Genomic DNA, 14108 nt, shown 5'->3' with positions numbered 1-14108 from the left:
GCACCTGCTAGTACAGCAGTCATTGCTTTCCAATAGTCTTGCCATGCTTTGAAAATCAACTTAGAGGCTTCACACTTGCTTGAAATGAGTAATCCATGACAACATTTGTCACCTTTAAGTTATGTCTGCATCTTAATGCAGCTGTTTTGGAAACTCTGTTGGCACCCAAGACTGTTTGTGGTTCAACAGCAAATGCAAGAAGACATGTTTACTGACTCTTTGTCTTTCCAATAATAAAGCCTGTGAGTTTTCTTTGTCCTGTCAGTGCTTTCGGTTGTCAAAACTGTCTTTGAAGGCACAAACAGCAAAAGTTGTTGTCTAAATCACTGCAGTAGTCTGACTCAGTGGAGGTAGGGTGTAAGCCTGCCATTTCTTTCAGCATTTCATATGGTTTTTCCATCCCTGCTCGCTATCAGAACGAAACTGTTTTCAATATCCTCTTCATTACAGAACACAATAACAACAACCTCCAAGCAGCAACATAGGTGCTGAAAATGGCAGATTTTAAAGAATTTAAAGTTTTAAAGAAACTTTGGGTTGTGTAATAAAGCTGCCCTGCTTGATTCTTTCAGTGAATTAAGCATCAGTTCACAGCATATGTCATCTCAAGGCACTTCACATGATAATTTGAAGAGCTTACAAAATGTACTCAGAGAGACCCAGTAAATACGAAGTTCCTTTTTTGATTTGCTTTGAGCGAGCACTTGGCAACAGTGGGTAGAAAAGCTGTCCTTTACAAGGTGGGAAAAACCTTCTTCAGAACCAGACTCAGGGAGGGCGGCTGTCTGCCTCGACTGGTTAGGGTGAGGTCAAAGGGGTGCGAGAGCTGGATAGCAGATGGAGAACAGACAAATACTGAATTGAATTACATGAATTAGTCATTTAAATAACAGTGCTCACCTCCCTGTGAGAAAATATTCTGCAGGACAGTTCTCCTCATCACTGTTTTTCAGAAGCACCATCCCTGCATCCTGGGCTTAGCTCAACCCAAGACAAATGTGATCGGTTTAATGTAATACTAACAAGCTACAGCGTTTTTTTTCTTCCTATATCAAAATGGTGATGAAGTACAACCATATTATTCTCCAGTGTCCGCTGTCAATGAAAGACTAAAACTGCAGTAACTTCACAAAAGGATACAAGTAATGAGATTATTTCTATAGTGCTATGACTGAAATTGCTGAAATCCCTCTAAAATGTAAGGTGTGCTTTGGAAAAAGTCAGCAGTGTAGGAATTACAAGCCAAAGGTACCATTAAAGGGATTGCAAAAAGCATGTGTAACTCAAATGGGAGAATTTTTTATGAATCGATAACTCCTATCCTATTTTTTTTTTTTTTTTTTTTTTTTTTTTTATGAATCGATAACTCCTATTTGACCTCTCCCTGGGCTGCGACCTTATCGTGGTGGAGGGGTTTGCGTGTCCTAATGATCCCAGGAGCTATGTTGTCCGGGGCTTTATGCCCCTGGTAGGGTCACCCAAGACAAACAGGTCCTCGGTGAAGGACCAGACAAACAGCAGCCCAGAAGACCCCAATGAAGATTAAAAACTTTGGAACCACGAGTCCCTTGCCCGGATGCGGGTCACCGGGGTCCCCCCCTGGAGCCAGGCCCGGGGGTGGGGCTCGATGGAGAGCGTCTGGTGGCCGGGCTTCTTCCCACGGGGCCCGGCCGGGCACAGCCCGAAGAAGAGACGTGGGACCCCCCTCCAGCAGGCCCACCACCCGCAGGAGGGGCCATAGGGGTCCGGTGCCATGTGTGTTGGGTGGTGGCCAGGGGCGGGGAGCCTGGCGTACCGACCCCCGGCTACACAAGCTGGCTCTAGGGACGTGGAACGTCACCTCTCTGGCGGGGAAGGAGCCTGAGCTGGTGTGCGAGGCTGAGAAGTTCCGACTTGATATAGTCGGCCTCACCTCGACACACAGCAGGGGCTCTGGAACCAGCCCTCTCGAGAGGGGTTGGACTCTCTTCCACTCTGGAGTTGCCAATGGTGAGAGGCGCCGAGCAGGGGTGTCAATACTCATTGCGCCTCGGCTCGGTGACTGTGTGTTGAAGTTTACCCCGGTGGACGAGAGGGCGGCCTCCCTTCGCCTTCGGGTGGGGGGACGGTTCCTTACTGTTGTTTGCGCCTACGGGCCGAACAGCAGTTCGGAGTATCCGCCCTTTCTGGAATCCTTGGAGGGGGTGCTGGAGAGCGCCCCCTCTGGGGATTCCATAGTTCTGCTGGGGGACTTCAACGCTCACGTTGGCAATGACAGTGAGACCTGGAGAGGCGTGATTGGGAGGAACGGCCCCCCCGATCTGAACCCGAGTGGTGTTCTGTTATTGGACTTCTGTGCTCGTCACAGATTGTCCATAACGAACACCATGTTCAGGCATAAGGGTGTCCATATGTGCACTTGGCACCAGGACACCCTAGGCCGCAGTTCGATGATCGACTTTGTTGTCGTATCGTCGGACTTGCGGCCGCATGTCCTGGACACTCGGGTGAAGAGAGGGGCGGAACTGTCAACTGATCACCACCTGGTGGTGAGTTGTCTCCGATGGTGGGGGAGGATGCCAGTCAGACCTGGCAGACCCAAACGGATCGTGAGGGTGTGCTGGGAACGTCTGGCGGAGTCCCCTGTCAGAAGGAGTTTCAACTCCCACCTCCGGTCAAACTTCAACCATGTCCCGAGGGAGGTGGGGGACATTGAGTCCGAGTGGACCATGTTCCGTGCCTCCATTGCTGAGGCGGCTGATCGTTGCTGTGGCCGTAAGGTGGTCGGTGCCTGTCGCGGCGGCAATCCCCGAACCCGTTGGTGGACACCGGCGGTAAGGGATGCCGTCAAGCTGAAGAAGGAGTCCTATCGGGCCTTTTTGGCCTGTGGGACTCCGGAGGCAGCTGACAGGTATCGGCTGGCCAAGCGGGCTGCAGCTGCGGCTGTCGCCGAGGCAAAAACTCGGGTATGGGAGGAGTTTGGCGAGGCCATGGAAAACGACTTCCGGACGGCTTCGAAGAGATTCTGGTCCACCATCCGGCGTCTCAGGGGGGGAAAGCGGTGCACTGTCAACACTGTGTATAGTGGGGATGGTGCACTGCTGACCTCAACTCGGGACGTTGTGAATCGGTGGGGGGAGTACTTCGAAGACCTCCTCAATCCCACCGACACGCCTTCTGATTCAGAAGCGGGGCCTGGGGTCTCAGGGGTGGATTCTCCCATCTCTGGGGTCGAAGTCGCCGAGGTAGTTAAAAAGCTCCTTGGTGGCAGGGCCCCGGGGGTGGATGAGATCCGCCCGGAGTTCCTCAAGGCCCTGGATGTTGTGGGGCTGTCCTGGTTGACACGCCTCTGCAACATCGCGTGGACATCGGGGGCAGTGCCTCTGGATTGGCAGACTGGGGTGGTGGTCCCTCTTTTTAAAAAGGGGGACCGGAGGGTGTGTTCCAACTATAGGGGGATCACACTCCTCAGCCTCCCCGGGAAGGTCTATTCAGGGGTACTGGAGAGGAGGATCCGCCGGATAGTCGAACCTCGGATTCAGGAGGAGCAATGTGGTTTTCGTCCCGGCCGTGGAACTGTGGACCAGCTCTACACCCTCAGCAGGGTCCTTGAGGGTGCATGGGAGTTTGCCCAACCAGTCCACATGTGTTTTGTGGATCTGGAGAAGGCTTTCGACCGTGTCCCTCGGGGAACCCTCTGGGGAGTGCTCCGGGAGTACGGGGTAACGGACCACCTAATACAGGCTGTCCGTTCCCTGTATGACCGGTGCCAGAGCTTGGTCCGCATCTCTGGCAATAAGTCGAACTCGTTTCCAGTGAGAGTTGGACTCCGCCAGGGCTGCCCTTTGTCACCGATTCTGTTCATAATTTTTATGGACAGAATATCTAGGCGCAGCCAGGGTGTTGAGGGGGTCCGGTTTGGTGACCTCAGGATTCCGTCACTGCTTTTTGCGGATGATGTGGTCCTGTTGGCTTCATCATGCCAGGACCTCCAACTCTCACTGGATCGGTTCGCAGCCGAGTGTGAAGCGGTTGGGATGAGGATCAGCACCTCCAAATCCGAGTCCATGGTCCTCAGCCGGAAAAGGGTGGAGTGCACTCTCCGGGTCAGGGATGAGGTCCTGCCCCAAGTGGAGGAGTTTAAGTACCTCGGGGTCTTGTTCACGAGTGAGGGAAGGATGGAACGAGAGATCGACCGGCGGATTGCTACGGCCTCCGCAGTAATGCGGGCGCTGTACAGGTCCGTCGTGGTAAAGAGGGAGCTGAGCCGAAAGGCGAAGCTCTCAATTTACCGGTCGATCTACGTTCCTACCCTCACCTATGGTCACGAGCTTTGGGTAGTGACCGAAAGAACAAGATCGCGGGTACAAGCGGCTGAAATGAGTTTCCTCCGCAGGGTGGCTGGGCTCTCCCTTAGAGATAGGGTGAGAAGCTCGGCCATCCGGGAGGATCTCAGAGTAGAGCCGCTGCTCCTCCGCGTAGAGAGGAGCCAGATGAGGTGGCTCGGGCATCTAATTAGGATGCCTCCTGGACGCCTCCCTGGTGAGGTGTTTAGGGCACGTCCCACTGGGAAGAGGCCCCGGGGAAGACCCAGGACACGCTGGAGAGACTATGTCTCCCAGCTGGCCTGGGAACGCCTTGGGGTCCCCCGGGAGGAGCTAGATGATGTGGCCGGGGAGAGGGAGGTCTGGGCTTCCCTCCTAAAGCTGCTGCCCCCGCGACCCGACCCGGATCAGCGGTAGAAGATGGATGGATGGATGGAACTCCTATTTGAGTGTATAAGAAAAGTAGGGAAACTGTGTGAATATGGACAGGAACATAATGAAAGCCGCAATATGTGCAGATAAATTACACTAAAAGGGAGAGACTGTGAATATTGGGGCTTTTATTGGTAAATTAGATCTTTGGAAACATAAAAATCATAGGGCTGAATTTCCTCAAGAATCAAATTCTTTTGCAGCTGTTTGTTGTTCAATGCATGCACTCTGTTTGTGTTGACTTGCAGGTAAAAGTTAATACAATCAAGCTGGTGATGGGTGCGAAATCAATGAAGGAACTTTGTTACCCCTTTTTTTTTTTTGGAAGTGTTTTCGATAATTAAGAAAACAATGTTAGCCAGAATGTGTGTTTTTAAAGACTGCAGAAACAGCAATCCCAACTTGTTTTCAAAGACAGTGACAGGAATTGATTTTTCACGTTTAGAAACAGTAATAACTTGAACTGTTGAGTTGCACAGAAAAGTATTGGGCACCTCTTGTAACATCTTCAGACCTGGTTTTATTAACCGTTATAAACAAAGCTAGTTCTTCAATGAAAGGCTGCTTTTGGTGTTTTACTCTAAATTATTCTCTTTTTGTTGAGGTTGCTTTGTAAATGGTTAGGTTAGGAGTTTTTTTGCTGTATTGTGTTTCTTTCTATGTGTGTGGATTTGATTATGTTTAAAAAAGCTTCAGAATAAAAAGAATTTTTAACGAGGACACCTTCAAAGGGTTGGAGGTTTTATTAGTTACTGGGGAATGGTTACAATCTCACTGTTGCTCACTTCTCTGTAAGGCTACGACTATTTGATGATTATTTCTTCTGTTAAAATTTTTACCATTTAGGTCAATGAACAAAAATACATTTAAGCAATTTACAAATGAAATCTAAATTCACTAATCCGACTGTTAGCATGGGGTGTATATTCACACCCACACAATCACATTATAAACACAGCGTTTCAGACCACATAAATCAATGATTCTTTTTCCCTTTGTTGGGAACCCTGCTGAGTTCTGACAGTGTGTGCGTGCACACATCTTAACTGAGCCGTCATTTTAATTGGCTTCTGCGTAGCTTCTTGTTTTTCATAATTCAAGAAGGCTGCGTTTCTCAGACCACTGTGTTGTCGGTCTTTGAAGTAATCTCATGGCGAGGTTCGGCTTGTTTAGCATGTCCCGCTGGCTGCTTTCAGAGGAAGATCCTGCAGATTCTGCTGTCCATCATCTTCGTTCAACTAAAACCTCAGTTTTGTCTTTTTTAGCAAAGCTGGAACTGGTTGTTTAGAGCAGTTTGGGTTGTGTGACAGGACATGATTGGTTGGCTGCACATTGTTGATCAGAGAAGTCACAGATTTGTGTGCACAAAAAACAGGAAATCTGTGACTTAAAAAGCACATATTATGCACATTTGCAAGTTTAGAATTTTATTTTTATTAAGAATATGTTTGCATGTTTTAATGTTCAAAAAACACAAATTTTCTATACTATACACTGTTGAAGCACCTCTGCTCACCCTGTTCTTGAAAAGCTCAGTTTTAGCTCCTGTCTCTTTAAGGCCCCCTACCAAAAAATGTGCTTTGATTGGTCAGCTGGCAAAACAGTGTTCTCTGAATAAAATGATGTACCCCTAGCAGAAGCATCTTGAGTGAGACGTAAGCTGCTCACTCTTTGTTTTAGGGTGTGCAATCTAGCTCCAAAGCAGGCGTTATGCAAATAAGTTGCATGGTGATGTCGATAAGTAATAACAGCAACTTCAAACAAGGTGTTTAAGGCAGGTTTGCAGAATTTTTACATGCACAAAAAGCTGTCTAACATATTAAGGGAAAGGGATATACTCTATAAAGCATAATATTGACTCATTAAGCTTAAAAGGAGGTGGTGATTTTTTTTTTTGTAAGTGTTACTGCAGTGTTGCAGAACATACCTAATTTAGGCCTAATGAGCTCAAACCTATAGTTAAACATATGCTGTAGATGCAAGAGTTTTTGTGAGCCTTTATTTTGGCTGGAAGCAACAGCTTGTCATAATGATGCTGCTCATTTCCACACTGCAGCGCATCAGACAGGCCACTGCTTTTAATATGATTACATTAATAATACGAAAAAAGTGCACTTAAGATAAATCATTGTGTACCAAGATGCGTAGCCTAGCAACGCTTAAAGTGCAGCAGCCAACAAACAACCGGCACAGACGTCTTTGATGAATTCTGTGACATCCTAATGGAGATGACTCGTGTGTTGACACGCTACATGACTGTATTGGACTGGACTGTGTGCATGACATTGGACCTCTCTTGCTTCTTTCAGTCAGCTCTCCTCGCTGCACAAAGCTCATTCTCTGAGGAGGAAGAAGCGGAGAAACATGCTCGCCATCTTCGGCTTCCGCAAAAATCGCAACCAGACTCTGTCCAGTCAGGGGCCCGAGTCCGAAGCAGAGGTTTATGGAGACGGCTGTCACACTGTCGCTACAGCACCCACAGGGTTTGTGCATTTAAACACACACACACATAGGTTCATCTCGGTAAAGGTGTGGCCTTGAACACAACACTATGTCCATGTGGTGCACCAGATAACAACACAAAACACCACAAAGCACTCCATATTGTCTCCTGCAACTTCACATTTTCTGTTGATTTCTGCCTCTTGGTTCTTAAAGGGGCAATCAGCGCCACTGAACTCCACAAAGACTCCGACAAATATCGCTCTAAATCTCCCTCAGTTCTTTGTTGATATGAGAAATGGCTGAGAGCTGCCAAAACGCAGGCAGGCTGATACCACAGTGTGTACACAGATGTAGATGACAGCCGGCAGCTCCAATTCTGGATCCAGCAGTTAGCCAAGTGATTAGAAATGAACACGCTGCATGTCAAATACAGATTAGAATCGGGAGATATATGATTTTTGCCCAAAAAAGTGATAGTTCTTAATTACCCTCATCAAAGCTTGTTACATTTAACTTGTAACTGTGTATTTTCAATCTGTTGAATATATCCAAAGACTTTGTTGCAAGTTTCCTTTCCAACTTTTAGAACAGCAACAGAGAATGTATACACCCTCCTCCAGCCGCCCAGGGCTGCAGCCAGAGCCGGATCCCCCAGCGAGGGGGTTGATGGGAAAATAAATGATCACCAGGTGAAAAATACTCTTGTTTTGAGTCCGCCACTAGTGCCGGGCATCCCTCACCCAGGCGGGGGAGGAAGCAAACATCCCTTTTATTCTCCCAGAGAGGTACAGTCACCATGACCCACTACTATTATGATTATACTGACTTTTCAGTATTTGTAGCTTCTCTGTTGCCTCTTTATTAACAGAAGTCTGAAGTGGATGCTGTTTTTGAACAACCGGTGGAGACGGACAAGTACTGGGCGGACGACAAACAGAGGACAACAGAGGTGCTGCAAGCAGACAAGCAGTGGATGGAAGGAAGGCAGAGCGAGCAACATGTGGAGAGACAGCGGTTCGATGACAGGCTGCAAGAAAGGACTGTTGGGGAGCCGAGGACGACGGACAGACAAACAGATAGGTACTGGACTGAGAGCAGACATCCCGACAGACACATGGACAGACAGTGGACTGTTGACAGACACACCCAGCGGCAGATTGACAGAAAAATAGAAAGACAGTGGATGGGCGGCAGGCAGATCGACCGGTCGTGGTCAGAGAACAGGCCGACGGACATACAGGTGGACAGTCAGTGGGCTGAGAGCAGACATGCGGGAAGAATGACGGACAGACAAGTTCAGGCGCTGCATTTTTCTCAAAGGCCGCTGCCTCCGTACCCGTCGGACAGGACGCCTTCGCCGAAACAGGAGACGGATGCTCTGAGAAGCACAGAGGCAGCAGCCATAGAGTGGCATCAGCAGGACGTACAGGGAGACAGACACACTGGTCCGGATACAAGTGGAGGTTTTACCGATGGGTGGAGGAGCAGCAGTGTAGGAGGAGTTGGAATCTCTGCAAGCCGATCGGCTCCCCTGACATCAAAACCAGACCCCCCGCCGCAGAGCAGCAAACCCACCCTGCCAAAGCTGAGACAGAGACATCGACTCGAGAGCTCAGACGCTCTGCCAGGTACTACTCAGGTCATCTTTGTTAACACAGTGCAGGTCAGAAAGCAGATTTTAGCTTGCAAAAAGCTCCTCGCTGCAATCTTTGCCTCGAGCCTAGATGTCAGCCGGTTCTCTTTCATCTGCAGGTACAGAGGAGGAAGGAGATGCAGAGAAGGATGCTGCAAAGATGGAAAGGAAAGAGAGAGAAAAAAGACGAGATTCTGAAAGTCAACCTCCTCCGATTCCTGAAAAGGTGTGAGATTTAAAGCCAGCTTCTCCCAGCTAACGTCTATCTTTTTCCATACATTTAATTGCTAATGTCTTTGTCTCCTTTTCTGATCTGACATACAGCCAAAGACCTCCTCGTATGTGACTTTTTCAAAAGAATCAGTCAGTGAGAGGAACTTGCCTCCTCCTCCAGTGCCCCCTCCCAACGTTAGCAAGCCAATACATGGGTTGCCAGACAGAGCTGCAAGCCAAGGTACCTGCACCAGAAATACTAATTAACTGATGAAAGCAGCGACTTTTATTCAGAATATAGAAGTGCAAAGAAATTAGCATCTTCAAATGGGTTATTTAAGTCACTTCTATACATACATCGTAATTTGAATGACTCACATTTCCATTGTGATGAACAAGGTCCAGATGCCTGCTTGACTTTGATATGACAGTAAATGGTTTGACATTTCTTCAAACTCCACTTGTGATCTGAAGTGTTTTTTCCCTTTATGCCAGAAGTAGCCTTGGATCTCTGAGCTGCAATACAGCCAGAGAGGAATATACTGGCATATATCTGGATATTCAGTAACAGCGTGTCAAAGGTGCAAATAAACAGCTCAACCTGCAGAAAACTTTAAAAGGATTGTTTGCTTGCTTGTCGAGAGTTAGATGATGCATCACTTGCATGCAGTCAGCAGCCGGTTGGCTTAGTTTAAAAGAGTGGATCAGCCAGCGGAGACTCCACAAAGTCACTGCTCTTGGCCAAGAAATTGTCTGGGTGCTTTTTATTACGCTAACGTGCCTCCTCGCTTCCCTTCACTTGGGGCTCTTCCTTGCATCTTAGCTCCTCTTGGTGTGGATGTGAGATAGAGATGTGAGGACGGAGGACCCCAAGCTGTCAAATGAGAAATCCTTAACGTCAGTCTTAAGTGACGGCACGCACTTATTACGTATTGCACAGTTTTATCTCCAGACAAATCAAACCGACACTTACGAAGATGCGGCATTTATACATTATTTCACTTGATGAAAAACTTCTATGTAGCATTCTGTGTTTCTTCACTGTAAGCTCCTCCTGAAACCGCCTTGTCTCCTTGAGTTGCATTTCTCAGTAATTGGAAGAACCTCCATGGTGGCGGAGGTGGAATGATTTTATGGGAGGAGAGAGGATTCAAGGAAGCACAGTTAGAAAAATGAAAAACTATCTTTGACTGTTGTGTGCTATCTTGATCTGTATTGTTACAGTGATTTTGTGACCAGGTTAGCAGTTTCCCTCTGTTTTCTGTCTTTATGCTAAGCTAAGCGAAGCCCAAATCCCAGCTGACCAGACTCTCTGCATGTTATGTTGCCTTCACATGGGGTTGTGTTTACTGTGTACATGAGTCCATCTTAATGTCCACCTCTTGTGATATTTATGACCTCCAAATTTTGCTTTTTCTGAATGCTCAGAGTTTACAAATTGTGACAGTTACGGAAACTGAGACCATGCAAGTTTATTTATGCAGTGGATGGGACGTTTGTATATTGTAGTTTTAGTTGTATAGAGTTTTTTGTAGTAATCTTATAATGTATTAGGAGAATGTCGCTATTCCCAACTGTCTTGTCTTTTCATGACGTCTTTGGACTTCCTAGATTATGTTATCTGCTTGTTAGCTTTCTAAATGGTTAGCAACGTTGGCTTCTCGATCGTAAGAGTAGTGTCCATGATGCTGCTGCTATTTTGGTTTCATTAATTACATCCAGTGTTGCCAATTGAATGCCAAGCACAACTTTCCACATTACAATCATGAGCTCACAAGTTTCACTGAAAGACAGCATCATTTCTCTGCCCTCTTTCCCCATATTTCCTGTATGTCTCCGCTTTAAAAAAAAAAAATGCTTGGCTACCCTACTGATGGCTGCAAGCTTGTATTTATTGTACCAGAAGTATGGATCTTCTAGTCTAACTCTCTACAAGAAGTGCACAAGCATAGTTGAGTAGTAAGTGTAGTAAGAAGTTGTTGTTTTTTTTTCCATCATTGACTTGTCACACACCAACAGTAGCACCACTGTGGTGCAACATTTGTCTTAATAAAACAAAAATCTTGCAGATCACATTAAAACACAGCTGAGACACAGTGATTCAGAACAGAATTATTGAATCGGTACTGAACGTCTGCATGATGCTGCGCTGCTTTAGGACCAATTATGTGTGAGCAGGGCCATGTGAACGCATTAGGACTGTCAACCAAAGTAAATCTTGGTCAGCTGGAAAGAAACCTGCATGTTATCTCTAGATTTTCTCTACCTACTAACCTGATCACTCTAATGAATTACAAATAAACCCACAAGGCTAGTATTTGCAGGATATTACATCATTTTAACGTGGTTATTTTATACTAAAATGATGACAGACTTGGAGCCAACCTGCTGCCCATATGATTTCCAGAAATTGATTTATATCAGTTGGTGATTGTGGCACAAGAGCTATTGAAAAATATAATGGAGACAAGTTGGAATACTATTTTTGGATGATCAGCCATGTTGGTTGTTGAGCTGCGATACGCAAACTGCTCTTTGCCAAGTTTACACTCGATCTTTGGGTAGCTGTTTGATTAAATGCACCCAAACTGATGACTTTTTTGCTATTGTGTCTGTTAGTTTGGTTTTGATTTTACATAAGTGTTCAGTAAATGATAAATAAGTTTCCCCAAGTATTCTCCTTTAGATTGGGCAAGTTAAAAAGTCTGAAAATTCTGTGTAGTCATGGGTAGTTTGTTGTGGCTGGAATAATCCTGACGGGCTTTCAAAGTATCATTTTTGAGCTTATACCTCCAGTGATTGTCCGACCAGTGAAAATTTGGTGGGATGTGAGCAGTTCGACCAAACAATCCAACAGTCAACCTGGATAAGTCACTCCTACAGAACAGAATCCTGTGCATCCACAATGGACTTCACAGACACCAACAAAAAAATTGGTCTTAACAGAAGAGAATATCTTACACATACATAAAAATGTTTGTTCTGCCGCCCAAAAGGCTCGCCTTAACGCACAACTCTCACACAGCGACTCAAAACAGAATTACTCAATCAATGCAGACATGTTGTGGTGGCAGAAGTAATGACATGTGAATGTAAAGGCATGTATGTGTAGGGAACTGATCAGAGGAAATAGGGAAAGAGTAGGAAAAGATGGAGCTAAAATAATTGCTTTCTTACTCATTTCTAGCTCTTTCCTCACTCGTGTTTCACACATGTTCAGGTGAAGAAGGAATCAGACCTCAGGCACCAGTGAAGCCACAGAGGAACAGGAAGGCGATGTCCTGTGATGCAGGTATATTCACACGGATTGCCTAACAGGATGATTGCAGTACATGCATTCATGCACGTGTTTTGTTGCTTTGTGCGTAAAGCGTCTGTATCTAACTGTTGATTTGTTGTTTCCTGTCCTCGCTGCACTCAGGCACTGACAGGGAAAGCCCTAATAACGTTGAGAAGCCCCCAAATCGCAAACCCCCCGTGAAAAAACCTAGACTACCCCAAAACAGAAATAAATCACTGGACTTGTCTGGTACATGTCTCTCTGTTTTTATTTATGTGTGTGTCAGATGTTAAAAGTGTCAGTCAGTGTGTTAATAGTGTGGAATTTGAGTTGCTTATCATAATTTGGATGCTGTATATTAGAGGAGAGAAGTAGTAATTTGCCAGTAGCTCACATTTTCTTTTTCTTCTTTGGTGGTCCTGTTCCACCTTACAGAGAGCATCAACTCAGCACCTGGTCAAAGTGAGCTGTTGTGATGCTCGAGAATCTCGCCTGCCGCTGTCCGGCTGGAGTTGTCATGACAACCGCGGACCATTTCATCGTATGAGGAAACAAAGAGCACGTAGGGGAGAGCCGGGGAGAAAAACAGCGCAACATGACAGACATCATAATGCATCAGTCACTCGCTTCTGTTGAAAAAAAAAATCACTCTCCTTAATGTCACTTTTCCTCCCTCACTGAGTTTCTTGTCTTTGCTTTTCCTCTCATGTGCTTCAACTCTTTTTGTGTCTACAGTATTTTAACAGTATTTGCTACCTTAGAAAATCCCAAACGATCATCGTCGTGCGTGTCGGAGTGCTCGAGCGTCGTGGCTTTGCTAGACAAGAAGAAGAAAAAAAATATCTTTATTAGAATGTGATTTCTTAAATCTGTAATGCATTTTTGACTGCTGATACAGTTGACTGCCTTGGTTGACTCTTGAAAATGAGTTGCTTCTTATCAAATGAAACTTGATGATTTATATCTAGTTTTGCTTTCAGGAACTGAAAGGTAATATATTTTATAGAAAAAAATAAATATTATGTATGAGCACCCTCACTGTATGAATAAAACTCTAATGAAAAAACAACTGTGAGTTGTTGTGACTGCATTTTTTATATATTTTGTTATTTTCAACTCTGACGTGTTTATTACCTGAGCCACTAAATCACATCACAATATAATTAATAATCAAACTTTGTATTAACAATAGACCACTTGTTTTCTTGTTTGTGAAAGGCTGTGCTTGTGTTAAGTGCATGGTTCCCATCAGTAGCATTATACAACCAAAGCAAACATTTGAACAACCAATTAGTCATTTAAAAGAAACTAACACTTTGATACTCTATTTTTTAAGCCAAAGCTCACTGGTTCCAGCTTCTCTAAAGTAAACTTGTGCCAGTTTTCTCATTTTACTCTGATGGTAAACTGTAAAGGTGTTTGGGTTTTTTGGCACAAAATAAGAAATATGAACAACATGAAACTTACTCAGGCCATAATTACTGTGATTTTTAACAATTTTTTGACATTTTATACACCTAACGATTATTTGATCATTGTCGAAAATAACAATCGCGTTGATAATGAAAATCGCTTCAGGTTGTATACTTTTGTGATCAAATTACACAACCTTTTTCCAGTTGATTAAATCCCTAAAAACTCATCTCTGTATTAGATCTACACGTGTAGAACCGCAATGCCTCCGTGCTTAAACATGGCTTCGATGTAACTCTGCACTGTAACTTCCTCTAGAATGTGCAGATCTAACAAGTCCCCTCCTCTTTTTCTATTCATTGCTCGCTGCAAGTCAGCACACCAGCTC

The 14108-nt window shown here is 45.5% G+C and overlaps 1 protein-coding gene across 4 annotated transcripts in view; it reads left to right on the top strand.

Moving 5' to 3' along the window:
- Positions 1 to 13376, top strand: part of LOC111569606 (capping protein, Arp2/3 and myosin-I linker protein 3-like) — a 42953-nt gene extending 29577 nt beyond the window's left edge. For 3 of the 4 annotated variants that reach the window (XM_055015657.1, XM_023271833.3, XM_055015662.1), the window contains 8 exons: positions 7046 to 7219; positions 7768 to 7966; positions 8050 to 8809; positions 8934 to 9040; positions 9139 to 9268; positions 12248 to 12319; positions 12449 to 12556; positions 12743 to 13376. In XM_055015657.1, coding sequence (XP_054871632.1) covers positions 7046 to 7219; positions 7768 to 7966; positions 8050 to 8809; positions 8934 to 9040; positions 9139 to 9268; positions 12248 to 12319; positions 12449 to 12556; positions 12743 to 12783 — 1591 coding nt within the window. In that variant the 3' untranslated portion in view covers positions 12784 to 13376. The remainder of the gene's footprint in view (positions 1 to 7045; positions 7220 to 7767; positions 7967 to 8049; positions 8810 to 8933; positions 9041 to 9138; positions 9269 to 12247; positions 12320 to 12448; positions 12557 to 12742) is intronic. The other variant, XM_055015660.1, reaches the window with a different exon arrangement.
- Positions 13377 to 14108: the final 732 nt, after the last annotated feature.

This window comes from Amphiprion ocellaris, chromosome 2 (assembly GCF_022539595.1).
Source record: "Amphiprion ocellaris isolate individual 3 ecotype Okinawa chromosome 2, ASM2253959v1, whole genome shotgun sequence".
Taxonomy (NCBI): Eukaryota; Metazoa; Chordata; class Actinopteri; family Pomacentridae; genus Amphiprion; species Amphiprion ocellaris.
The sequence above is the reverse complement of the archived record's forward strand: the minus strand, read 5'-3'. Positions and strand labels throughout refer to the sequence as shown.